Below are 27,772 nucleotides of genomic sequence, written 5' to 3' on the forward strand. Positions count from 1 at the left end.
AAAAATGATTCTCAAAATATTGGGTAGTCGAAAAAGTTTTTTCGTATTTTTAATACAATTTCAACTCATTTTTTTCTATTTATAATGAATTTTAATCAACCAAATGGGCACCATTTTTTTCGCCAGAGACTTCATTCCATCAATTTCAAACTTTTCTGGTTTCTCGGCGAAAAACGGCTTCTCTTGAAGCCAACATTACTCCAATAAGAGAGTTCTGCATTGACCGAATGACAAATGGTAGTTCGATGGTGCAAGATCCCAGCCAAGCTCTCCCAGTTTTTGCCGATTCATCAAAAATGTATGTAGCCTAGCGTTGTCCTGTTGATCAGTTCTGACCGTTTTTCCGATTGCTTGCTTCAATCTCATCAGTTGTTGACAGTAAAATGTAGAATCAATCGTTCGACCAGGCTGGAGCATCTCATAGTGGATGATTCCTCTCCAATCCCACCAAACACTCAGCATAACCTTTTGAGGCATCCTGGCTAAGCCACCATTTGACCTTGATCTTTTTCGCACTTTATAGTCCCATTTCGTCTCCTGTTACCATTCGCTTCTGAAATGGTTCGATTTCATTTCGTTTCAGCAAAGAATCGCAGATGTTAATTCGATCCATTAAATATTTCACAGAGAATGTGTGATACTCAAATATCGAGGTTCTTTTTGCAGCCAGCCCTTTTTAAATGGTTCAAAACCGTTTGATGATGAATGTTAAGTTCCTTAGCGATGTTGTGGTTGCTTAAGTGACAGTCTTGATCAATCTTTTCCATAATTTCATCGACTTTTTCAACAATCGGTCGACCGGAGCGAGGAGCATCTTTTACATTGAAACAGCGAACGATTGTTGTGCAACACGAACTCATAGGGTATCGTCCCCTTAAACTTCACAAATTTCATTGGTGGCTTGCGTGGCATTCCTCTCTTTTTCATACAAAAATTTTAAAACAGCAAATTTTTCATTATTTTCACTCATTTCTGAATAGCTGTAACTTTTTTTCCCCGAATTGAATTTTAATTGGTTAAATGAAGCTGATCCAGCACAATATGGTATGACACAATGTGATTGGTAGCGCTGAAGATATGCGACTCCATCGATATCTATTGACAAAATACGAAAAGACTTTTTCGACTTCTCAATATTATTACCCTAGTTTAGGACTCACAAACTCATCCTACTCTTCCTCACAAACTTCCACTCTGGATGGTATTCCTGAAGTCCTTAGGTCTTTAGTTTGCTTATTTTAAGGAAAAATTTTGAAATTTTGGAGACTTATGATGAATATATGCGACGAATGTCATATATAGAGTGGAAGAGTCTAATTGCGAATAGCTCATCTTTCATGCGTCTGACTATAATTTTGTTAGATATCCGAAGCAATATAAAATTCAGTAAGAAATGGAAACTGAACCTGCATTTACGAGACTCATCCCATATTGGCTATATCGTTTTATCTATTAAAGAACTTCTAAGTTTTTTTTATTGTTATCGCAGAGAAAACTGTTTTAAAGTGTTAGATATCTTACAGAAAAACAAAAAAGAGTTGAAAGTCCAATATATGTGCATATAAAGTTAAAATTTAGATACTGCAATTAGTTAGTACGGGTATCGGCTTATTTCCAGATAAAATATTAATGAAGCGGTTAGTGCGACTAAACTATTTTCAAAACTTTCGCAGAGCTTTGATTTGCCGAAAGCACATGTTAGAAGCTTTCGATTTTGAGTTTTACACAAATAATTTAGTAAAGTCAGCAAATATGTTAACATGCCTGTTAGAAAAGTATGCGCAAAATCCAAGGAAAAGAAAAGAACTCAAGTATTTATTGCCAATCAGTAAAACTTGAAAATTTCTCAAACAAATCGTAAACTATTGCACAATGCAAACTTCAAAATACCTGCTGCCAGAGGCGGCGCTGCCACTTCCATAACGATCGTCCGAGTCGTGAGCGTGATGTGGCGCCGGCATGGTGCGTTGGCGTGACGAAGAACCATAGCCGCTTGTGCCGCTGCTGGATGGAGTTGCATAACTGGACGAAGGACGTGAGGACGCATCGTCACGTGAATTGCGACGCGCTTCCAGACGCTCCCGATAAGAAGAAGCGCCACTTGAGCTACCTGCACCCGATGAAGACAGTGCACTGCTACCGACCTGACTCTTTGCCGCCAAGCTAGAACTAGCGGCGGCAGTAGATTTCGATTTCGTGTCGACTTCATCTTCTGATTCTTCGCTGGAGGTTTCTTCCTCGCTACTCGATTCACTTTCCGCCTTCTTTTTCTCATTGCTAGCTGCCGCGCTGCTATGCTGTGGCAGGAAGCGGCTTACGAACGGTTTCTTCTCCGTGGTTGGCGTGCTGTTGCTGCTCGCCGTGACCGCACTGCTGGCTGGTGTAGCACGCGAACGTGCCGGACTCTCGCGGGCACGTGTGCTGCTTGGCACGGCAGCTGCAGCAGAGCTGGTCGAACTCTCCGTAGATGCTGTCGAATCGCTGCTACCCGAACGCGTTGTCTTCTTGACGGCCGCTACTTGTGCTGATACGGGCGCTTTGGACTGTTGAATGGAAGAAGAAGTGGGTGGAGGTGGTGTTGTGTGAATGCCATCAATAACAGATTCATCAGCGTCAGAACTACCGCCGCTGTTGGGCTTTTGCCGAGCCGTTATCAACGGCGTTGGCGGCGGTGGTGGTGATTTCTGCCACCAGTTAGAGACAGAGAGAGCAGCAAAATAGTTTGTTGACGTTACGTGACGTGCAAAAATGACAATTCGCAATGATTGAATGCGTTGATGGACGAGATGAATGTAAAAGCAACAGCAGGCAAGTCATAAATAGTAATTATGGCGATCGGCATTGATCACGAAGCACATTCACATATGTATGTATATATGGTAGATCGAAATGATTGCAGCGAGAGAAAGAGAGAGAAATGAAAGTGCAAAGATAAGTTTTCGCAAAAATCAAACACAATAAACTCACATGACATTATTTTCATTCAAAGTGAGGGCCACAATCGGGGTTTGTGCGATGAAGTTGCCATTTAGTTTAATATGTGTGGTTTGGGATAGTATCGGAACAAAAGAGGTTATTTTATTTCACTCCATCCTTGCGTTTGAATCGAGACAAATGGTTTCTTGTGCTTTGTGGGTTGATGAATATGAGTGCAGTTTGAATGAGTGGCAAATATTAAGACAAATTCGCAGTCGAACTCACGATTTCAAGGGTTAAAATAACAAAAACATTACAAATAAAATGACGATTATTTATTAGAAGCTCAATGAATGGCGATGCGTAGATTACAAATTTATAGCAAACATATGTACATAACTCGAAAAAGGACATCAGAAACTTAACATTCACTTCAGGGACTTGAACGCAAGCGAGGCATTGAAAACCCATTTTCATTTTTCCATACTCTTCCGTCCAAGCGATTTTCAAAGTAGTGAAATAAGTAAATTAACATCGCTACCAAATCGTTTTCAGCTGCCAATTGCATTCAGCGACACAAATTCGTTCGTGTTTCACATACATGTATACATATGTACAAATTTGCTGGCGAAATCGCTTTTGTGCTATTTACGAATACAAATAAAAGAGTCAATTGTTGGTATGTTTTGCAGTGTATAACGGAGTATACACACAGAATTTATTTTTCTAAAATGTTTATAATTTTTCTCTTCATATTGCATAGCAAGATATTGCGGCAAAGATATACGATATATGTTATATATCAGTTGCGAAAAGGTACGAGTGTCAAATTTACTGAATATTCATTATTATTTTAATAGGTACAGTTATATTTAAACAGTTATTTAGCGAAATATATTTCTGATGTCCACTGCTTGAAGGCATACAAACCAATTGAAGAGCGAGCTGAGCTTCGTGCTCGTTTGTCAAATTCAACAAAGTAACCAGCGAGTATTTTTGAAAGCAAATATTGCACAATATTTTTGAAAATAAAATGAATCGAGTTTAAGTGTAATAATTGGTTTGCATGCCGCTTCAAAATATATGTCAAAGTATTAAATAATTAAATTAGAACAAGCAGAAATAAACAGTTATATCAAAACACATACAAAATAAGTTTAGTGCAAATAATTATTGTAAAGAGTATAAATAACCAAATTTAGGTGTGGAAAGTGTGAACGAATACAAAGAAGAGGACAAACGGGTATATTTAGACTTATCGCTAAGATGTGGGTAGTTATTACTTTGATTAGAGTCGAATAGTACAAAAAGTGGAGACATTACTTATACACGCAAAAGTACTTAGAGGGTGTGGGGGATGTTATCGTAACAGCAGGAAGTATAAATAAACTTACGCAGTAGTAGCAAGTGGCATATTAAGTGAGATAATTAAGCTAGAAAAGCCTAAAACCAAGAGTGAAAGAGTAATAATAATAGTTTGTTTTCTGATGGCAACCCTTCCTAACCAGAAGATCAAAATATTCATGCCTCTATCTAACTTAGAAAACTATAACTGTAGGCTTCGAATAAAATAATGGCTCCGACATATCTTGAAACTGTATATTTGGAACTCTTTCAACGAATATCCCTATATTTCTATTTACCTAAACTACATATTTCACGCACTTTAAACCTTAACTACTGTTTTTGCTATCTTCTTCCTCCGTGTCCTCTTCTTCTTCCGTCTCCTCCGTTTCGGTTTCCGTTTCAGTGTCAGTGTCAGATTCAGTTTCTGTGTCTGTCTCTGTCTCTTCTTCAGTTTTGTTCTGTTCATTGCGGCTCTCAATTTCTTTCCCGCTTTGTTCTTCGCTTCTGCTTATCACTAAATTATCTTGTTGTTGCGTTTCCTTTGAGTCGTGTATGGTCTCATTCGTTGCAGCGTCTGTCTTGTCGTCTAATTCTATGTCTGTGTTCTGTTCAGCGTCAGGAGTGTCGTAACTTTGTTCGGTTTTTTCGTTCTCTACCTCATCTTCCTCTTCAGCAGATTCGTATTCAGCAGCATCGCTCTCGGTCTCTGGTTCCTTTCTATCTAACACTTCCGACTCAGCAATTTCTGCCTTTTGTTTTTCTTCACTCTCCTCTTCTTCGCCCTCCTCCTCCTCTTCCTCTTCACTACTTTCTTCTTCTTCTTCCTCTTCATCCTCATCATCATCTTGCTCTTCGTCACCTTCTTCTACATCTGCTAGTCTTTCATTGCCAGTCCGCAATTGCTCACCAACGTCTCTTCGTTCTGTAGAATTTTCTTTAACTTCCTCTTCACTATCGGATTCCTCTTCTTCTGTTTCTGCTTCTTCTGATTCTTCGTCTTCACTTTCTGCACTTTCTTCGGCTTTTGAGCCCCCACTAGTTTCCGGCTGTTCGATTACATCCCCAGCACTCGGCAGCCTGCCTGCACTACTACCACTACCACTGGGTTGTTCTTCTTCATTTGTCTCATTCACACTTACCTCAGCCCTTGGTGGTGGCGTCCTACGCACTGGTGAAGCATGATTGGAGCTATCGCTCTCCTCGCTGGTTCCTTGCGGAACGCCAGTTCGTTTGAGTGCAGCCACACGGTCGGCAGCCGGGCGCTCAGACTCCGCCGACTGTGCAGTCGTGTTAGCAGCAGTCGCTTGTGTTGCAGTTCCTCCCGGTGCATTTTTGTTCTGACGTTTAATGCGACTTATCTCATCATCTTCGGATACTTGTCTCTGGGCGCCCTGTTTTGGACGTTGCATTGACGCTTTTTGTGCTTGAATGGCCGCCTGCACAGCCGCCTGTGCTGCAGTATCCGATTTCTTTTCCTTCTTCTCTTTACCGATATCTGCCAAGCGTTGAATAACACGTGCACAGTCACTTAAGCGTATAATACCACTAAGCTGTCCACGTGACACATCTTCACCGCTTAGTACGCGATCCTTCTTCTTTTCCAACTCTTGTTGGCGTTGTGCTTGTTGTTGTTCGCTATCGGAGTCATCGTTTTGGTGAGAACGAACGAAGCGGGAACGGAAACGTGATGACTTTCCGGGACGGGACGATGTCTGATCGTTGTCGTATTCATTCTCGTAATCGTAGTCGGTGCCTCGACCATAGCGACTATTGCCGTCACCATAGCGATCGTTATTTGCACGTACTGGTCGCTCACCGAATTTGCGACCACCTAAAACCGGTTCGTCATTGTAACCGACGCGTTCCTCTTGCTGACGAAATTGTGTAGCGAGTCGGTGATCACTTTTCGAGCGCATCAAACCGGGTTGCAAACCTGAAGGAGGCGCCAAATGTGAACTGCTTACAGAACCACTGGGCTGTGAATGTGGTGCAATATTTAAATCACCGAACGAGGCCAGATTCAACACAAGCTGGTTCGGATCAATTGATACAAGGAAGCGCACACGACGTGTATAATCAGTATTCTCATACTCGAAGTGACGCAGGAACTCAACCGTCTTGAGGAAGATCTCTTTGGTGTCCATCAATTCACAATCATCCCATTCGACCGTCTCATTCATGTATTTATCAACAATGTCGCAATTGCTTGATATATTCTGAATCTCATGATCAAGATTTTCCCTAAGCGTTGTCAGATTTCGCATCTCAATTGTGAGATAGCGATCGACCTCGCCTCTCAGTTGATCAGTGCGATCTTTAATCGCCTTGGTAATGCGTCTACAGATCTCATCGATCTCTTCGGTTACTCCAACGCAATTAGTTTGCAGACTGACTGAGTTCTTCTCAATTATGGCGAGAGTGTCCTGCAGCCGATGTAAACTGCGACGGATCTGGGTAAGAGATTGAAAGTAAAATGTGCTTATTAAAATCGTTGTTTATCTACGAAAGTGTTTATTTTCTCACTTGTGAATTGAATCGCGTTATCTCACGACGCAATATGTCCATGTGTGCGCTTTTGCAGTCCTCGCAGATCTTCTTCTCACAATGCGCACAATACGAGAGGTACGATTTCTCTGAACACACACTGCACCGCTCCATGATTTGACCTGTAGCACAACAGTCCATTGGAAACGAATGAAAACCGATAAGCAGATATTGATAATGATTTTCAGAATTTGAAAACGTAAATATAAATCGAGAGCATTCTCAATGAACGAATGAATGAAACATGTCAAGGTTTCAACTTATAGTAAGTATGTACTCTTGATTGGGATATAGATTAAAGATTACCTGACGTCGGATCTGGCAATTCGCCGGTTATCTCGATATGTAACTCCAGAAAACGCTGCAATGTTACATTTGTGGGGAAGGCTTGTACTCCATTGTATGGTATGCGATGTTCTGCTCGGCACTCGGGACATTTGACCTATAATATTTTACAAAAATGTATTGCAATTTGTATTCAATATTGATTATTGCTTTCAGAATTCCTTGTTTAACAAAGTTAGAGTTTTGAAAGTTACTAAGGCCCTTCTTTATAGTTTTGCTTTGACAGCCTACATTTGGAATCGAAATTGTTCTTGTATGCACCTGTAAAAGCCATTAAGACATTATACATCCGACATAATGGTATCTTAAATGCATTTTTGTTTTTCTAGTCCCTTCAGGAATGAGAATTACACAAATGTGAGAAAAGTGTAACAAAATAACAAAAGGGACGTTATGTTTACATAATATACCTTACTAATTTTTTGTTAGAAGATTGCCATTACTCACCTGTCTTCGTACATAGTCCACGAGACCTTCCATACACGGTTCCATACAGAACGAATGTTGGCATGGCAACAGTTTTGGTATGCGATACCGATCAAGGCACACACAACAAGTCAAAAGTTGCTCGAATTGTTCCATTTCTCACTGGAAAACAAATAAATGAAAATAAGCTTAATTAGCAGACAGTTGAATTGCAATTTGCAAATGTTTAATGTCAAAAAGCGCAGATCGAGAGAGGGGCCGAATTGAACGAAAAACTTTCTTATAACAAATACACTGGCGTAATCAGAGGGAGATGGAAAAGAAAAAGAATAACTGAGTAGAGTACTAAGAAGTAAAGTGCTCTCTCTACAAATAAAGACCAAACTCTATAAGTAACTCATTATTTTCGTCTTGCTGTATGGTACAGAGGTATGAACGATGACAACATCTGAGGAGTCGATGTTACGAGTTTTCGAAAGAAAGGTTCTGCGGAAAATTTATGGTTCTTTGTGCATAGGCAACGGCGAGTATCGCATTCGCTGTAACGATGAGCTGTATGAGATATACGACGCCATTGGCATAGTTTAACGTATCATGAGACAGCGGCTGGCTAAGTCATGTCGTGCGTATGAACGTAAACCTTCCAGTTCTAAGAGTATTGGACGCAGTACCCGCCGGGGGAACCAGAGGAAGAGAAAGACCTCCACTCCGTTGGAAAGACCAGGCGGAGAAGAACTTGGCGCCATGGAGTGAAAAGAAAGAACTATTGGCGCATTGTTGTAAACTCGGCTTTAACCGGGAAGCGGTGCTCACGCCAATAAAGAAGGAAAGAGTTTACAAATATTAAACTCTTATAGCCTAAAAATTGCTCAGCGAGTAATGCGAAGATGGCTGAGGTGAATATATTTTTCGATACCAAACAGTTTATATAATTGATCAGAATTAAGAGAAACTAATTGGTTTCAAGCAAATCAGACTACTTCTAGTACACTTTCGTTGCGCCTTAATCGTTTTTTCGAAGATCGTCTTACACAAAATCCAGATGAATCGAAAGATACGTGAATCATTCAAACCTCCTGCTTTGCTGTGGTACATATAAATACAATTTTCGAAGTTTTTTCATTTTTTTTCTATTTGCATTTCGAAATATCGGCTCGTATACAAAAACGAAATACACAAGGCAGCCCTTGAAAATGAAGGAAATGAGAAGCCATAGAAACAATTAAGATACAACGAGTTCTTCTATATCTCAATTAACAAATACTCACACTAAGGCACAAAGTAGTGTGTAGTGTATGCAAGAGATATTGTATGCTGGCGTTGAACCATGAAGTGTATATATCCGTACATACTTGCACCATACATACTTGCCTCACACATAGAATGTTTCTATTTTGGTTTCCTTGTTTTTTATTTCTTCTTCAGTATTCGCATTTATTTTTTCAATGAATTTCAAATAATTAAATCGCCAATTTTTAATATAACTGTAGTTACTGCTTGGCTCTTCCTGATGCTCGAGGCTATTAATTATTTCCTATAAGCCCCTGCAAGAACCCCTTCAAATAAGCGGCATTTGCGGTTGGAAAAACTGCGTTTCATTCGCAGCAGAAGACAAAGGAAAATATATATACATATATACATGTATATCAGATAAGTACACAGAAACGAGTGGCTATATATCTATGTTTATGTGTGAACGTGTGGAGCGTATTTTTAAACCATGACAGACAGCAATGTGGCAGTGACCGGAAGCTTTCGCATTGACGTCTTCGCTGCCAAATTAACAAAACAAATATGAACAAGCGAAATTTTGAGAATAACATTTCAACAGGCGTATGTTGCACGCGTTTCGTGCTTCGTGAAGATCGCTGTATTCATGTGAGTATTAGTTACTAAAGCGGAGGGATTACTACGGACTAAATTTGCTTCGCTTTCTTTTCGGCGAATGTAAGTTTTGCGCAACTTTCAAAGGCCAGCGCTTTGATTGCATCACAAGATCTTGTAGATACATATACATTGCGACAAAAAAGTACCCGGAAATTGTAAATAGAACGCAAAATATTTAATTATTTTTCAATATTAATTTTGGAGCTTTCGAAGTAATCCCCACCAGATGTAATACACTTATGCGAACGATTTTTCCAGTCCTCGAAACACTTTTCATAAGTACTTTTTGCGATGGCCTTCAGCTCCTTAAACGAATTTTGTTTTATATCTTCCACGATTTCTTGACCATCTTTGAAGGCTTTTGTTTTTGATAAAACAGAATCACTGCAAGCATTTCCTGATACTCGCAACGATTCCGCACAAGAAATTTGGTTAGAAATACTAAATTCGAGACACATTTTTTGTTCGATATTTTTATGCATTGTAAAAATCGCAACGAACGGTGCACAGACTTAAGCAGCTGCTGCAAAGAAACTGGTACACAGATCGTGCTTATATTTCGCATATAAATTAAGGATAGTCCCACCAACTTAACAAAATACATTCTTTTGAAATATTATTCACCCGGGAAATTTAATTACAATTTCCGGGTGCTTTTTGTCACAATCTACGTGTATGTCTTATAGTATATATGTATATGTATATATGTATATATATGTGTAGGTAAGTCCAATGCCAATTCGAAATAAAACCAATTATATATGGTAACAATAATTCCACATAAATGAAGCAGTGGGTGCTTGACGAGCATTTTGCGGTTGCTAAGCTTAAATTACAAGAGAGCGAAATTAGAATATATTTTTGAGAGGTTAGATGTCCTTTTCGAATCGTCATTTGCATTTCCTATATTAAAATATCCCGTTATTTAAGGAGTGGAGTTCGCGATGGAACCAGACGGCCAACAACAACTGTGCCACTTGATTGCTATGGTCATTTGTTTGGAAGCGTTCTTAAAGAGCCAAATGGAGCGATTTCATGTTGTTGGGAACCAATTGAGCTATCTGCTGTAAACATTTCACAGCACTTTTGAGATTGCTAAAATGTTACTAAAATAAGAATACGAATAGGAAAACAGGCATAATTAACACAGGGCTGTTGCCTAATTTCGAAACCAAATGAATTCTGTGAGGCGTTTATTTCACAAATTGACAACGGTGTTCAAAGCGAAGCTGGCAAGATTTATCTACATATAGATGTATAAAGATTGGGTACCGACGGTACTTTTTGGAGATATGGGAAAAGCAGTTCATTGGAGTTCTACAGACAAACGATTTGGCTCTCCACTCAATCAAACTATTCCACCAAATATATAATGGCTTTTGCTTTGTTGCTTGTCCTCCGAGTAAATGACTATATTTTCATAAATTTTCTTTGGAACAATTTTCGAATATTATCTGATTAAATATGATCGCCAAGCTGGAACATATCTGCCAACAAAATCCAATTTTCATAAACTTGAAAGACTGGTTTGTCGATAGTTTTCAAACGAATGGGTAATTTTAAGGATAATCCTTTCATGCCATTTTTGAAGTTTCAAATTTCTCTCTTTCAGCGTTTCAAAACCGGTTCCGACGATGTGATAACACCGAGCAAAGGCGGTTATTTTACCCAATCTTCGATGTTAGCATTTTTCGAGCTAATTGAATAATTTCCACAAAGGATGTCCTAAAAACGAAATTCTTCGCTGCGCTATGGCAAATTGGATTTTAAAATCTCTGCCATAACTTTCACAATTCAGTGCAGCGGAATTTGTGAACTGCACTGTGCACAGCAAATAACGGCATTAAAAGCAGGAATTTGACACTAATAACTACAAAAATAATTTTGGCACACATTTTGAAGCGAGTGCGCCCGATGTAGCCCGGCAGCAGCAGCAGCTGCCGGCCCAAGCAAATCAAATTCAGACACAGATGGATATTGCACATGCGGCGCCGTAACCCGGTGCAGCAACTCACCAGTTTTAGTGCCCGCATCAAAAATCTGCTGCACACTGTGCACGCTCGCTGCTCGAGCGCTATGCGATACTTTCTGATTTCTGCCAACGCAACCGAAATCTAAAATTACGACAACGCTAATTTTATATTTGTGTGTATGTAATGCACTTTTGCTTTAACACTAAATCACGAGAATCGGAATGCGGTTTTAGCGCACTCTTAAGATAGTTAATAAAACGAAAATATTTTCAGCTATAACGGTAATAGCTTCTCATTTTTTCTACTACTTAATTTCGTTCACTTTTATTCATTTTCATATCACAATAACATAAAGCTTTTTATTTCAAACACTCAAATCGATCGGCTTTCGTTTTACGATTTTCTATCTCTGCATTTGGTGAATGCATTAATTTCTCAGGAAAAAAAATTTGCGATTTATTTTTTTTGGTTTGTGGAGTTAAAAAAATATTGTAAATTATATCTTTGTGGTAAAACTTTATTCGCAAACGTCCGCTCGCTCGCGAACTGTTTCAACTTAAAGCACTAAACGAACTGATCGCAATTTTTGAAACCGTTCTGTGTCGCCTCGGCAGTGCGTCGCTTCGAAAATATCTTTTCAAAATGAGGAACGCGAGAGGGAAATGAGGAAATGGAAAATCAAGGAAAATTAATGAAACATCAACTGCGCGTACACCGTTATGTACACACACGCTCGCACATAAAACTCTTTCGGTCTAAATATACTCGCTTGTTTATATGATGGGGAGTGTGTTCGTCGAAGCACTTGTGTAAGTTTGGGTGTAGTTCTCCATCTGTCTGATGTTGGTGTTACATGGCGCTCGCCTTAGGCCTCAGGCTGAACATCATATGTTATGTGAACAGATTCCATGGATTCACTCATACAGTAGAATCCCAAGAAAGTTCTCAGTACAAAATAACTTTTCGTATTTTTAGATGAAAAAGTAATTAAAAATTAAAATAAAATACAATAAAAGTACGTTCATACTTCTTCAATTCTCAACGTTGAAGCTTTTGCCTTCGTCCAATGGTTCGGTCACTAATCCTTTTTTCTCTTCATGCCAAATGTCGTCTTTTTCTCGTTCAATGTCAGTTGGGATTTGCAGTTCCTGCAGCTTCGGCTGCGACTCACGGTTTCTGCTTCAGCACAAAGAATATTTTGTCTCACCTCATTGAGTAGATAACGGCTTATATGCTCGTATATACCATGTGGTATGTTTGTATTAATCTTCTCACAGAAAAACTTGCAAATTTTTGGCTTTATTTCCCGTTCATTGATAGCGTGAGTCGTTGTGTATACTCAATTGACTCATGTTTGGATTAAATATTCCTATACAGAGTCTTATACATATGAACGAAAGATGACTTCAGATTATAAACTAATCGCAAGACCTGTTTACAATTAGGTATTGAATATCCTATAGCTGCAATTTTAGTTGCTCAAAGCAGATGTTTCGATCCCATTCCTCTTCTAAAAAGGTATCAACTTGGGATGTATGTAATATCTTAGATATATTTACTTAAGGATATGCATTATGTTAGGTATGATCAGCTATGTTTGAAAACTCAAGTACTCGTGCAGCTTTATTGTTGAGTGAATATATCTCGAGAGCAAATAAAACACAACTTAAGAGTTCACATGTCGGTGCTTTATAAAAAAATAAACATTTTTATTCAATTATGAAGTAATTAGATGACACGATATTTACAAATAGAATGCTTAGCAAGTTCTGGTCTATGTTTTTGGGAGTAAGCATTTCGAGAGATTTATTTTGTACGAATTTACAGCATGTCACACATATGTAAGTACATAAAACGAGTGCTGAAACCGGCAATCTGCGGCTAGCACTGACGCAAATGGGGCTGTGTACAGATTTTACTCTCTTTTCTTGTTATTTTTATCGATGTATTCTTATGTGATGGGAACAGTTTTTCAAAGTTTCAATGTCTTCTCGTATTGTAGTAACGCATTAATCATTTATCGCATACTGTTATATATTATTTTTCTCTCTAAATACTTTCTTTGGTTTTGTTCTCATTTATGCCGGCGTTGTTTTGTCGTTTCGCTTAAATTGGTTTAGTTCATTTTCTTTGGCTCTAGACCTGTACGTGACTTGACGAATTGAGGTCAATAATACTGAACCTCTGTGAAATATAATTTACTTAAGAAAATGAACATAAATTACGCTCTCCAAAAATAGTAATTATAAATCTTAAAAAAATGTAATTTGAAGTCCTCCTAAGACGTAAATATAATTACAATTTTTAGCATATTTTGTCAGCTGTCTTTGGTATTCACCCAATGTGGTGTAAACGCGAGCACTTGCCACAATTTGCTGCATGTAAACAGAACGAAGAAAAATGTTTTGAAAGTGAATGGTGACAACTATCATTTGGTCCAACGCCTTCACCTTGCAAAGGTACTCAGGCGGAAAATTTAATTACAAACTCAAACAACTTTACATTCACACAATAAGTACACATTAAACTTCAAATTCTAAGAGGGGGTATCATTTTATTGAATGTGACTTCGAAAACTGGCAGAAGTGAAATGTAAGCTTATAGCACCGGTTTTGAAAATTGTTGAGGACTATGAGAGAGCATAGACATACTTAGAGAAGTGGCGAATCGAACTTAGCTTCAAAGACTTAATAAAAATATGATTACCGAATCTATTCAAAAAAAGAAAACACGTTAAATTCGCTTGCGTCGAATCTATAATACCCGACACAAATAAACGAATATATAGCCCGAGAGAAATGTCAGACCGATATTCCAGAATTTGAGGGACTCGTTCGAGCATCTATAGAGAGACGAACATGACTAAATCGACTCAGCCATCGTGCTGACAAAAATAAAACGATTTTTTTAATTACACGAAATTTTTTTTTAAATATTTCATATGTTCCAAAAAAGAAAATCTTGTTTTAGATTTTTAATGAATTTAACAAGTTATATCAAGCTTCCAAGCTCATTTTCTAGTTATTGAGTAAGGAATGCATAATCTAACTCTCACGTCAACCATCAACCATATCTGGTGGTAGGCTCAAAATAAAACGGTATAAACTTCTCGCCAGCGCCTGTGTAGAATTTCGACTGAAACTCGACCCAATGTAAACGCAACGTATGCAGAAATGCCGACAAGCCTTCCATGACCACAAGAATGGCTATAGTCAAGACCGCCCATACATAAAATATAAAATATAGTAAAATGCCATCTGCCAAGCCGTGATTACCGACTAGGGGTATTTGCAACACCATTTTCCACAGCACCGACGACAACTGATCGTGTGCCAAAGATAACGCCCACAAACGCAAATAAGATGCCGTATGCGACACAGAGCCCAAGACGCTCTCGATACAATGTATGCCCTGGTGTATCCAGACCTCGGTCATATCCACTTTCTCCTCCTCCAAATCGGCGAATACCTGTGACGACGTTGACGTCTTCATATACTCCACATTATAGGTTTGGAGCGTCTTTCGCACACTATTCAACGTTTCCCGACTAGCCTTGCGCTTGCGCTCCGCATCCTGTATAGCCTTAATTTTCTTTTGTTCAAAATGTATATATACGGGTTTGCCAATCAGCAAAACCGGTATTGCAGAAAACGCCACAAAAATTAATAGATACTGTACAATCGTTTGGCCCGTAAACATTTCCAAGTTGCAGCCACTTAGGACATCCTTAGAGCCATCTTTGAATAACACCATATTGATGAACATTATGAGTATGGACGGAGCGCAGGCGCTGTTGTATGGAGTATCGAAGTGTCCACCGAAAATACTCCACTTGATAAATATCAGCAAGACCAGATAGAAGAACAGGCAGGTCAAGAAAATGATCTGTGGAAAAAACACCAAATACAAATCTCCGGGATTTTGAAAGTAAATACTATTCCACGCTGACAACGACAAGCCGAATATCATGTGGACTACACCCAATATGATGGCAATTTTCATTTTCAGCGAATTGAAGGTGGTAATGGAGTACTGGCCCGCCACTTCCCATATTGGGTCTACACCAAATATGTAGGGTGTTCCAATATAGTTTTCAGCATGCTGCGGATCCAACTGGAGTAATTTATTACTTTGCACCGTACTCTTTGTATAGTTAACACGCCAGTGCGAACCGAACAAATTCGCGGGTCTCGAGAATATGTCATTGTAAATAAAACCAGTATATATGGAGAATATACCCATCAGCAGTATGACATAACGGCCAGCGAATATCAAACCAAATACCTCATTCGAGCCCTTTGAATGTTTCATTCGGTCCTCTTGTTTCTTCTCTGTCAAACACATCCATGCTGCGAACGATGTCATTATAATACCATGACCCACATCTCCAAACATTATAGCGAACAGAAAAGGAAAAGTTATAATTGTGTACGGAGCTGGATTGAGCTCCTTATACGAAGCCATGCCATAAGCGTCTACAAGGTTTTGGAAGCCACGCGTGAATTTATTCAGTTCAAAATACGTTGGCGGTTCGCGTAAATGTGGCTTAAACTTCTGTACGGTTATGATGGGAGGAAATGTTTGAGCGCCTTTCGATGAACGGTAAGCACCCTTCATTAGTGTGTTCCGTACTGTGGTCACACTATTCGTTGGTATCCAACACTCTACCACCAGATATTTTTGATTATCCAGTTGATGGACATTGGTCATTTTGTTCATACTATCGTAGATCATTATCATTTTATTAATTTTTGAACGCCAGATGCACAATTCCAGCGTTACAATGCTCAGTATACGGCGACGCTGAGCTTTTATCTGATCCAAGACCGTTTCCAGGTCGCTCAGTTCCAAAGCGATTCGTTTGCGATACTCAATGCGAGCTTCAGCCGTTTCCGGATAATCGTGCAATTGCACCGAAAAGGTTTGACACAGTTTGGAGATCTTCCTACGCATCGCTTCACCAATGAAGAGTATTACAAAAGCATACCTACGTCCTGAATTTTTCGATTTCTGGTCCGTGTCAACTCCTGGGATCTCGGCACGCCTCATATAAAAATTTCCATGACAAATACGCCATAAGACCAGTTCGAAAGCGCGAAATTTATCGATGAGTATAGTGCCGGTTACGAAGCCCAAATGTGCCTGGTTGTCTCGACTCATGCTATGTGCTTGCGTGCCTTCGCGAAGTATATTCATAATCATGCTGTTGGTCCAAGCCATGACCGCTTCGCGATTGGTCGCACCCGTGAAGAAGGCTTCAGCTCGCGCGAGTACGAAGAGCCGTTCGTTCAATATTTGACGCTGTGACTCCAGCTCTTCCTTTTCCGACAACACGTCGCCAAGTTCGATACGCACTTCCTCTATTTGTGCTTCAATGCGTGGCAAATCAGACTCGTTTGGCACTTCGTCGGTATCGACATTCGGATAGTACACAGTTGTTAGATTGCAGTCTTCGATTTCCGCCTGCAAGTCCTTCATAATATGCAACACTTCGTTGCAGCGTTGCACTTCGCTGACATAATTCATACATGGCAAATAGTAGCCATCGTTGTGAGCGATGAATTGTACCTTGCCCTCCATGCCCAAGTTGTAAAGACAATCGAAAGCAGTCTCGCGATGAAGAAGTATTTGGCAGAGTGACATCTTTTCGCTGCGAAAAAATGCGGGCGTCGCGATATTCTTCTCGGTACGACGACCGCGCAAAATGTCAAATGGGTTTTCCATCTTTTTCCGGCTCTGAGATGTCTCTTCTGAGCTCATCGTTCACAATTCGACTTGTAACTTCGTTATATCGGAAATTAATTGCGATGCGCAAAGATGATTTGTGTAGAGGAAAAATAATTCTCAATTGAATTTTTACTGGCAGTTCGAAACAGACAAGCAAATAGTCAAAAGCTCATTCGGAACTCGTATAAAGCCAGTGACTACAGTGCCGTCTTCCTTTTGTGTGTATAGTTGTTTAGTTTTACGGTAAAAAACTATGCCCTTAACTGTTATAGGTCTAGCAACAGAAACCGACGTGGTCGGTAGAACACATGACATGCAGTTCTTAAGCAAAAAGAGATTGCGTGGGGAAAGCAGCTAATATATGTAACCTATTCTACTCCAATTCCTCTCGAAGGTCTTCGACATCAAATTGATGTGGATCTTATACTGAGTTATTATAAATACATATGTATATGGCGCTAGCCTGAGGGGAACTTACCGTTACTTTTCTGAGCACTGAAATTTCTATAAAAGTGTTTTCTAGCCTCTTGCTGTAGACGTTTATCCGAGGCACCCTAAAAGGGGCCCTGTATCCTTTGTTAACTTCTTATGCTGCAAATAAGATAAAGAAATATTAATTATTGTGTCCAAATTTATTTGTTAATTATTTTTCTTAATCTTATTAAAAATTATACTAAAGTATTGCCCCGTAAAAATGGACCCAAGGCTTCAATTTGAGCGCTATTTCAATATTTTTTAATTGACTATATAAACTGTGCAGCACTCCCATTGGTGGAAAAGAACATGTTTTGCGGGGAAAGAGAGAGAGGAAAAGACTTTTCGAAATTTGCCCACGCAGTGGCGTAAAATAGTCCGCTTTTGCACACGTCGCCGCCCACACTAATTCGCCGCAACAACATGAAACGTAGCAAAACACAAACTATAAAAACACATTATTGTACAAAAACAAAACAAAAAATAAATTTAAAGTAAAATATTCTTGTTAAGAGAAGAACGAGGCAATGCATTAAGCGACGGGCAGCTGTCAATGCTTCTTCTTCAGCTGCAATTCAATACAATTTACTTATTAGTTTTTCTTGCGCTGCTACCCTCGACGTAGATGAATTGGGTCCAGCGCCCTTGTGCCAAAAAAAATGTTGAAACACGAACTGATCGGACGGACGGCTGAAGCGAAAGTTCATTGGTGTGAAAAAACTTGTTGAGAAAAAGAAAACAAAGTGCCACCTTTATGAATATACAAGCTGACCCACTTTGAGGGCCCACAAGACGCATCCTGCCGTTCGCAATATGGTAATATGGCAATCGAGTTGAAATCGCACAGCGCATGTGTTTGGATATGTGAGCGTAAATCATAAAAACGACCGCACGTCACTTGTCAAATATATGATTCTTGAGCGGCTCAAATTGGCTGTCAATGCTACCATACCACACACACACATGTAAATGCATATATTGTGTGGTCGAAAAAGTATTTTCGTATTTTGTCAATAGATGTCGTTGCAGTTGTATATCGCCAGTGCTAACAATTACATTGTGTCATACGAAAAGTGTTGGAAAGGTGAGATTTTAAACTTCATTTAACACAAAAAAAAATTCGGGGAAGTTGAAAAAAAGTTACAGCTATTGAAAAATGAGTGAAAATAATGAAGAAATTCGCAATATTTTGAAATTTTTGTATAAAAAAGGGAAGAATGCCACGCAAACCATCAATGAATTTTGTAAAGTTTACAGAGACGATGCTGTATCAGTTCGTGTACCACAACAATGATTCTCCCGCTTCCATTCTGAAATTTTCGATGTGAGAGATGCACCTCGCTCTGGTCGACATGCCATGACATCAATAAGGAATTTAACATTCATCATCAAACGGTTTTGAACCATGTAAAAAACGCTGGCTACAAAAAGAAAATCGATGTTTAGATACCACATGAATTGTTTGTGAAATATTTAAGGAATAGAATTAACATCTGCCATTCTTTGCTGAAACGAAAGGAAATCCAACCATTTCTGAAGTGAATGGTAACAGGAGACGAAAAGTGGATCAAATACGACAATAATGTGTGAAAAAGATCATGGTCCAAGCGTGGTAAAGCTGCTCCAGCCAAGTCGAACGATTGATTCTACATTTTTACTGGTGAGATTGAAGCAAGCAATAGTAAAAAAACGCCCAGAACTGATCTATAGTAAGGGCTTGCACCATCGGACTATCATTTGTTTTGGTCAATGCCGAACTCCCTTAATGGAGTAAAGTTGGCTTCAAAGGAGCCTGTGAAAATTACTTGTCGCAGTTTTTCGCCGAGAAACCAGAAAAGTTTTACACTGATGGAATGATGCCTCTAGCGGAAAAATGGCAAAAAGTGATGGACCGAAATAGTACATATTTGATTCATTAAAGTCCATTATAAATATAAAAAAAATAAGTTCAAATTTGGTTAGAAATGCGAAAAGACTTTTTCCACTACTCCATGCATATACAATCGTGCACTTGGTTTTGGAACACAAAGCCAAATACTTTTACCGGAGCTTTCGAGCCTTCCCCACAATCAGTAGAATGGACGAAGTCTCATTTGTCAAACTCACACTCACACCCGTTCCACATAAAGGCTTACATAACAGCTCTTTGCAACAGTTCGACATTCAAAGGGCTAATTGAATATTATTTGTCTATTGAAGTAAATTATTCTCCTTTATGCATTCTCGTTTGTCTCTTTTGCAATTAAACGCACACGGCTTAAGGAGAAACGCAACACTTATTAAATAAATGCATGTGTATGTGTAATCATATGTGTGTGAGTAATGGAAAATGTGTCCATTTAAATGTAAAAAGACGGAAAAGAAATATAACGGTTTAATTGTGAGTTAAATGTATCCACAGCGCTCAGTTTGCGGTGGCGATTTTCAGAGAAGATGCCTCATAATTAAATTAAAATGGCACCTATACGCTTATGACTGTTCGCACACATGTATGGGTGTGTGGGTGTGACACATGAGTGTGCATTTACGCAATTAACTGAAAGCAAATTTGTGAATGTGAATGAAAATCTTCCACGAAACACAGACCAACATATGTATAGATATATACCTACTTATATATTATATATATATTAACATTTTCATTCCTTTATGGCATAAGTGTGGTTGTATGTGTGTTAGTGCTCATTACTTCCTTGCTGCTTTTGTTCACTTTTCAGTCAACTTGTCCTTCCCAACACACACACACACACACGTTATATAAATATGTTTGCTTGCATTTGTGTGTGCAAATGAGTTTGTTTTACGCAGTGCATTAATAAATATATACATATATACACATATGTAAGGGTATGTGTGCATAATAAATATTTTTATTTCTGAAATGATTTCTGAAATGCAATTATGGCCATTGCATGTGCGCAAATTGATAGTAAAATCATTTTATTCACCCGCCAAACATGTGGCACTTGGGTACAGTAATTTCCTGCATGCAGTGCCTCTTTATCGCAAATTATGTAATAAGTCGTTAAACTTAAGAGAGGCTTCATAAATTGTAACATCGGTTCTGGTTCCCATCGATTTGCTTTAGGCTAAGCACACAGTGAATCAGAAAGCAATTGCCAAAATAGCCGGTTCTACGTTACTGGAATTGACAAAGGCTGTACTTTCGGAGATCGGGGGGATAAGTGAATCAGAAGAGCAAAGTATGTATAGGGCACTACAAAAATAGACCGATAGGGACAGTAAACGACGCCATATTTTTCCCGCTCTTTTAACATTTTTCTTCAGTAAGGTTTGCTATTTCATCATGGAAAGATTTACGAACAAGCAAAACGTCGAAATTATTAAAATTTACTACCGAAATTCGGAGTCAGTGGCCTCAACTTTAAGAGTGCTACGTCCAAATTATGGTCGTCATAATCGTCCTATCAGATCAACAACTGAGCGTCTAGCAGATTTCTATCCACAGGCACAGTACAAAATGTTCCCGAGAATATTGCTGCCACTAGCGCATCAATTGAGGAAGACCCAAATCAGTCTCTCACACGTCATTCTCAATCGTTGGGCATCTCTGTGACATCGTTGTGGCAAATTTTGCGAAAAGATCTTTGCCTACATCCTTACAAGGTCAAATTGACGTAAGAACTAAAGCCGTCTGATCACCAGAATTGTATGTTCGTGAATCGGGCTGAGCAAAAACTGGAAAATGATCCGGATTTTCATCGAAAAATCATCTTCAGCGTTGAGGCTCATTTCTGGCTGAATGGCTTCGTCAATAAGCAAAATATGCGTTATTAGTCTGGCAGCAATCCACACGTACTCCTTAAGTCACCATGTCATTCCGAAAAAATACGGTTAATTGCGGTTTAAGGTGGCATCATTGGGCCGTACTTCTTTCGTGAGGATTAAGACCGGCGTTACTGTGAATTGGAATCGCTACCGCTCAATGATAACTGAATATTTTTAGCTTGAATAGTCCATATCGACTTGGGTAATATGTGGTTTCAACAGGACGGCGCCTCAAGCCACACAGCGAATGTCACAATCGATTTACGATTTATTGAAGTTCGGTGAACGTGTTATCTCACGAAAAGGCCCAGTCAATTGACCGCCTCGATCGTGCGGTTTGACGCCGTTAGACTATTTTCTGTGGGGCTACGTCAAGTCTATGGTCTATGCCAACAAGCTGGCGACGATTGATGAACCAGAGAACTTAAAAGTTTTTTTAAGTTCTCTGATCGAACTTTGTATGAGTATCGGCAGATTTATACTTGACTTCTGCAAACGTGCTCGAGCAAAAGATATAAAGTTCCATACATAATGGCATCGAATGTTCTTTCACAGGAATAAAGAACTTTTGTAGCGCTCTTACTGAAAAAATCGTTGTACTATATACATATTACATTATCCTTCAGCACCACTCAAAACCGGGCCGCAATTCATCATATAGAAGTGCCTAACTTTCTCAACTGAAAAGGCTTTCACACAGAAGTAACCCTGTAAGCTTTCTTTTTCTCCTTGGTTATTGTCACTTCCCGGAAATTTTTATTGCGAATATGCAGAGAATATCTTTGAAATAGAAAATTGTTTAATGCCGTATTTGTAATGACAACAAAGCAACTTCAAAGACGTGCGTTTCGGGTCAACAATAAACAAGCGCATTAATGGCGACTTAATAAAAGCGTAATTTCTATCAAATTAATTTTGCAAGCGCAGGCAAAGGCGAATTTTCACATCATTGCCATGTAGTGTATGGAAAACAACAACAGCAAAGAAGACACGTCTGTGTGTGACGGACATTTTGCTCAAGGTATTTAGTTAAACGAAGAAAATGTTTCTTTTAGAGACATGCCCAAGAGGAAAAAACCTCGGCGGAGTTCTTAAGAGAGCTCAGGCAATTAACTTTGCATCAAAATCTGTTTAATTGAATTTTAGTTTAATAAATTATTAGCGTCAAGCTACAAGTGACTTCCTATAATATCATTTTGAGAAAGTATGGACTTTTTTATAGTATATAGACATATATATGTAAGTACATGACTAGTATATAGTTATACTACATAATGTTTACAGCAAGAAATTTCAGTGCAAAAAGTCTGACTTTCCGCCAGGTACACAAGCAGTTGCGTTAGCTGCAAGGCATGCAGGATTTAATAGAAAACTAATGGACTTAACATGAAGGAAGATATTTCGAATATTTATTTGAGAATAAATTTAATAAATTTGATTTATTTGAAACTTGCGCTTATTACGTTTGCTTGTCGCACACGCGAATGCAATCATATACATACATACATATGAATGTAGTATAGTATATTTTGTCCAAATGCTTTTGTCCGACTTTCTCTAAAAGATTTTCAGTGATATTTTGCATATACACGCGCACACACACACACACACATGCATTATTATAGCAGCACCATTTCAAAAACGAAAATTGAAAATTAAGCTAATTTTAGAAATTTACGTATTGCAGACACAGCACACAGTCGCTGTCATAAATATTGGCACCAGCTAAGTGCGTTGCTTCGCTAAGGTGGAGCAAACAAAAGCGGACTGTGGATAGCCGGTTGAGAAGAAAATAAAAAATAAATAAAATTGAATAATTAAAGAGACAAAGAAAAAAGACGGTAAAAGGAGGTAAAGAAATTCGAAATTGGGTGTCTGTCTATTTCATTTATTTTTGAACAAAATAATGTAAACATTAAGAGGAGAATGTGAATATATGAAAAGAATTACTAACAAAATGTCGAGGTAAGACATCACATAGGGAACTGAATGAACGAGAGATGAAATTGTAGAGTACATATCGTCACCTAAAATGCAAAATAACGTAACGTCACTTTTCATATGTTTACAGGCGAAAGCAAAACGATATAATAGAAATCACTCATAGAAACAAAATTTGAGTTTTGGTTATAAAATGGTTATACATTGGTTATAAAATGGTTGTAAAGTATTTATATATTGGTTATCGTACACTCATTTTGCAACAAAATTAGAGTTCTGGTTATAAAATGGTTAAATATTGGTTAAATTTGATGATGTAGTGAATCATAAGCAATAATAAGCTCAATTTCGATTTTTTTGATTATACTTTGTTTTGCATTTTAGGTGATGATATATCTGTGGTTGCGCATACAGTTATCTAGCAGGAACCAAGAGGGAAATAATTATTAAATTGAACAATTTTCACACATTATAGAAAAATCTTTAGAGCTTTATAAAGTTAACTAAACAATTGTAACGAATATTTACGCAGCTTTGAGTATGAAAAAAATTACTAAAACAGAAAACACTGCCGGTTCGCACACTAATACTTTTTAAAATTTGTCAATTTGAGTTTATTTGATTTTCGAACAATTTCCGCAACTGTTTAGTAGTTTTTCATTACGCCTAAAGGTATGCAAGCGTTTTCTAAATTCTTAGATGTAATATTCAATCACAAAGTTGGAAATATGAAATTAAGATCGTTTTTCAGCGAACTGCGCCTGAACGGAGATTCAAAATCGCATGCGATAAGTTATTTGTTTCATGCGATTTTTTCTGCTGTATATGTATTTTACTTGAAAAATATTTTTTACATAAATCTTACGGCTCCGTAACGAAGCAAATCATGAGATCAATGCAGACTGAATGCGATAAATCATTTTTCCCTTTTTTGGACAATTTCACAATTTTAATATATGATATGCATGAAAGTGATCTACATAAGTGTTTGAGCATATTGTAACATGCTAGAGAACTAGTTTCATTGCGAAATTTTTGTTTTCATACAGGGTGACACTTAATGGCGCGCTTGGCCAAAAGCAGCTCAATTTTCAGTTGATAAGAAATTTGAAAATTCTGGTATGCTTTTAGAATTACAAAACTTATTCTTATTTTTTTCTTTTTTTTTTAATACGGATATTAGTAAATATTCACTCAATTGTTCATAATTAAAACAACTGATATTCGTCTAGTTCTTAAGATCAATCTATTTCCCCTTTTTATATGCTGTATATGACAGCATAGAAATCTCTCACAGAGTATATTGAACTCAAAAGCCTTAATGTCACTTTTAAATTTTGTTCCATGATTTTTGACACCCTTTTCTTTATTATTATTTATTTTCGTTATTATTATTATTATTTTTAATTTTAATGTTAATTTGTCGGTTTAATGGGGATCTAAAAGCGAAATGCTTGCATGGCATTCGTACACATTTCGTTCCACTGCTTTGTTCACGTTCGTAATTCTCACACGCTTTTAATTCGTACTCATGCTTCACGCTGCCATTTCAAGACCTATAAATAAATATTCACACAAAGCACCAACGTATAAAAAATGTGTGAAACAGCGCTGAAAATACACCCGAGAGCGTTGTGCTAAAATTACCGTAGTTTTATTTTCATTATCTTTTTTCGGTGCTACTATTTCGGATTTCGTTTTGCACACTGAACGTGTTCCAAGTTGAAGGATTTGCATTTGCGTGGCAAAAAGCGAGAAACACTTCAAATGACTTTTCACACTTTCACATTATTTCTACTTGTATATACATACATATATAACTGTATATTTAATGGTGAATTTCAAATAAGTAAGAGCAGATGAAATATTCAACTTTTTTATAGAACGCGTAAAATTGCTTTTTTATAATTTATTCAAAGCATTTTAGACTTTTTATTTATTTTTAGGCGGCTGTGGGCGTAGAATACAGATTTCAGCTGCGCACTTTTACATAATCACTGAATTTCCTCTACATATGGTGGGCTTGAGATTCGTCTCAAGTGGAATTCCTTTAATTTTAGGATTAAGAAGTGGGGATAGCTTACTTTTCGTTGCTTGCTGAATGATCTATAGTAGTTTTTAACCGATTACTCTGACAGGCGTCACAACGCATTCGTTAGTCCCTTTGACACCTGCGCTGACAGGGGAGAGTAATGCACTTCGTGGGTGTTCTGTTCGAGCTGTTGGATGATTTTATTAGAAATTAATTACAAAACTTTCACTTTAATCAAAAATTAACATTTAATTAGAGCACATTTCAAGTGAAATTAAATTTGTGGGAATACCGCCACGTATGTTGTAACGCACACGCGCGCTCAGGGCCCGGGATCACAAGAATTCTGAAATTTTCTTTGTACTTTGCTTGCCGTCTCTTCGCCCGAACTTTCAAAACGATCACCAGAATGCGAACTTTCGTCGCGCAGCCAAACGCGGCCGCTCGTACACTAGAAATGAAGAAATATCACAGACGGAGAAGACCGCCTCGGGAAATTTGGACAGCGTCAAGCATGTGGAAGCGTAGCGCATAAAGCTCACTCGGCACCTTCATGTGTACACACATCTATACATACATACATGTGTATACGTACATATGTGTGTTGGTGGCGTATATTTTTGGTGGCCCAACAACATCCAATATAGAAAGATGAATGTAGATCTATTAATTATGACTCGCCTTTGCTTTATTATTTGTCATGGCGAGGGAATGGGAAGGTGAGCCAAATGCCAAATATTACAAAAATACTTTTGTTGTCCGAAAAAATAAAGGCGCATATAATTATGGTTCTTAGACATCTAAAAACGCAAGTTGTGGAATTATAGCAGTTCGCCTCATTTAAATAATAATTGAGCAGCTAAAACAAACAGTTCTAATAAGATATGTACATATGTTTGTATCGGCAGTAATTACCAGATTTGCCAGAAATTCGCTAACATTGGTCTGCCACTTTTCTCCAAAGCTTCTTTAATGAGGGTTCTTCTCATTTTCCAATCACAGCTATATACATATGCATGAATAAGCTTATTAGTGAGCGATTCTATAAACAATATATTTTATTACTCATACGCCTCCGCAACCCAAGGCTCGTATGCATAAGTATATATGTGCGTCTAAATATGTATGTGTGTTTGTGAAAACATGTATTTCTTTTAAATGTTTCAGCACTGCGAGATGATGTAGGTGTTGAATCGAAAATAACATATAAACAACAACTAATAAAACATGTAAACAACATGGGCACAGTGGTCAAGTCGTGATTTCTTTGTTATTTATTTTGAGAATCCGATTGATATGAAATCTGCCGATAGAAACGAACGAAGCATAATGTGAAGAATTATCTTCTTCCCATTTACTTATATGAATATTATTGAACTATATTCAAGCGATCACTAAAAAATTAATAGATCTTAGAATAAAATTTTAAGGCTATGTCGAGCCTTTAATCTACCCAATAAAATATATAAAAATAAATTTTTAGTAAGTACTTCCAGTTATATGATTTCCTTAAGCATCTCTTTGAAAAATACTCAAAACAAGTTCAGGTGACAACTCTACTTAAGAGTATGAATTTTCTGCAAATTTTTCGTTATTTTAATATCGAACCAGAACCCATCCCTATATTAACATTATATACCAATATATAATAAATAAATATGTTTATAATATTTCTGCTAAAAAGCTTTATATAAACAAATTGGAAAAAATCGGTGAGCGTGTAAAATTAATAAGCAAATGTTTCCACATACACAAGTTCAATAGTTCTTCGGTCGATTATTAGAAGAAAGGAGTGCAAAATAGACTTTAATTTTAGCATAAATACAAACAGGCGATTACTCACCTGCTCTATCCCAAATTACCTCGACTAATGTAGTTTTGATTTTAATTTTAGCTTTTTCGATTTTTTTTTCATTTGTAGTTTGTTGGACTGGAAGTGACGCAGGTGTTATGAAAGATTTTAGTTGAAGAAAAGACTATCTCTAATTATCATACATTCGAAACAACTTTGTACCAATGCCTCTTTGCCTTCGAATGAAAATTTTTCACAAACGGAATTTCTCTCGTGATTAGGCGCCATCTGTAGTTACCAACTATTAAAAGAAAAAGGAGAATTTGTGGACTCGTACTAACATTACTGCATTAAAAATATTCGAAATTAACTTCATCGTCCAGATTTGCACATAAGCGATAGTTTCCTAAAATAATCTAGTTTTTAAGCCATTCCTAATTGCAGGTCCCATTACTGTTTTATGACCACTTGATGATATCCTTATTACTAAAATTATTCTTATCCACAATGTCAACATAAGCTCTTCAAATAACTACACGCGCGCAGACAGTTATGTACCTGCACTAACGGAAAATTTGG

At 37.9% G+C, this 27,772-nt stretch overlaps 2 protein-coding genes across 10 annotated transcripts in view; both read right to left on the reverse strand.

The window, feature by feature from the left end:
• Positions 1 to 25,842, reverse strand: part of LOC120770508 (RING finger protein nhl-1) — a 35,457-nt gene extending 9,615 nt beyond the window's left edge. For 3 of the 9 annotated variants that reach the window (XM_040098042.1, XM_040098036.1, XM_040098044.1), the window contains exons 1-8: positions 25,694 to 25,842; positions 25,454 to 25,588; positions 17,644 to 17,756; positions 7,600 to 7,740; positions 7,114 to 7,249; positions 6,787 to 6,929; positions 5,403 to 6,713; positions 1,891 to 2,543 (exon numbers count right to left, since the gene is read on the reverse strand). In XM_040098042.1, coding sequence (XP_039953976.1) covers positions 1,891 to 2,543; positions 5,403 to 6,713; positions 6,787 to 6,929; positions 7,114 to 7,249; positions 7,600 to 7,734 — 2,378 coding nt within the window. In that variant the 5' untranslated portion in view covers positions 7,735 to 7,740; positions 17,644 to 17,756; positions 25,454 to 25,588; positions 25,694 to 25,842. Of the gene's footprint in view, positions 1 to 1,890; positions 2,544 to 5,402; positions 6,714 to 6,786; positions 6,930 to 7,113; positions 7,250 to 7,599; positions 7,741 to 11,480; positions 11,992 to 17,643; positions 17,757 to 25,453; positions 25,589 to 25,647 lie in introns of those variants that run through there. The other 6 variants (XM_040098043.1, XM_040098041.1, XM_040098039.1 and 3 more) reach the window with 5 other exon arrangements.
• LOC120770510 (V-type proton ATPase 116 kDa subunit a1) lies at positions 14,502 to 17,249 on the reverse strand. Its single transcript, XM_040098045.1, has one exon. The coding sequence runs from the start codon at positions 17,196 to 17,198 to the stop codon at positions 14,502 to 14,504; it is 2,697 nt and encodes an 898-aa protein (XP_039953979.1). The 5' UTR covers positions 17,199 to 17,249.
• Positions 25,843 to 27,772: the final 1,930 nt, after the last annotated feature.

Source organism: Bactrocera tryoni, chromosome 3, assembly GCF_016617805.1.
Source record: "Bactrocera tryoni isolate S06 chromosome 3, CSIRO_BtryS06_freeze2, whole genome shotgun sequence".
In the NCBI taxonomy this organism is placed as follows: Eukaryota; Metazoa; Arthropoda; class Insecta; order Diptera; family Tephritidae; genus Bactrocera; species Bactrocera tryoni.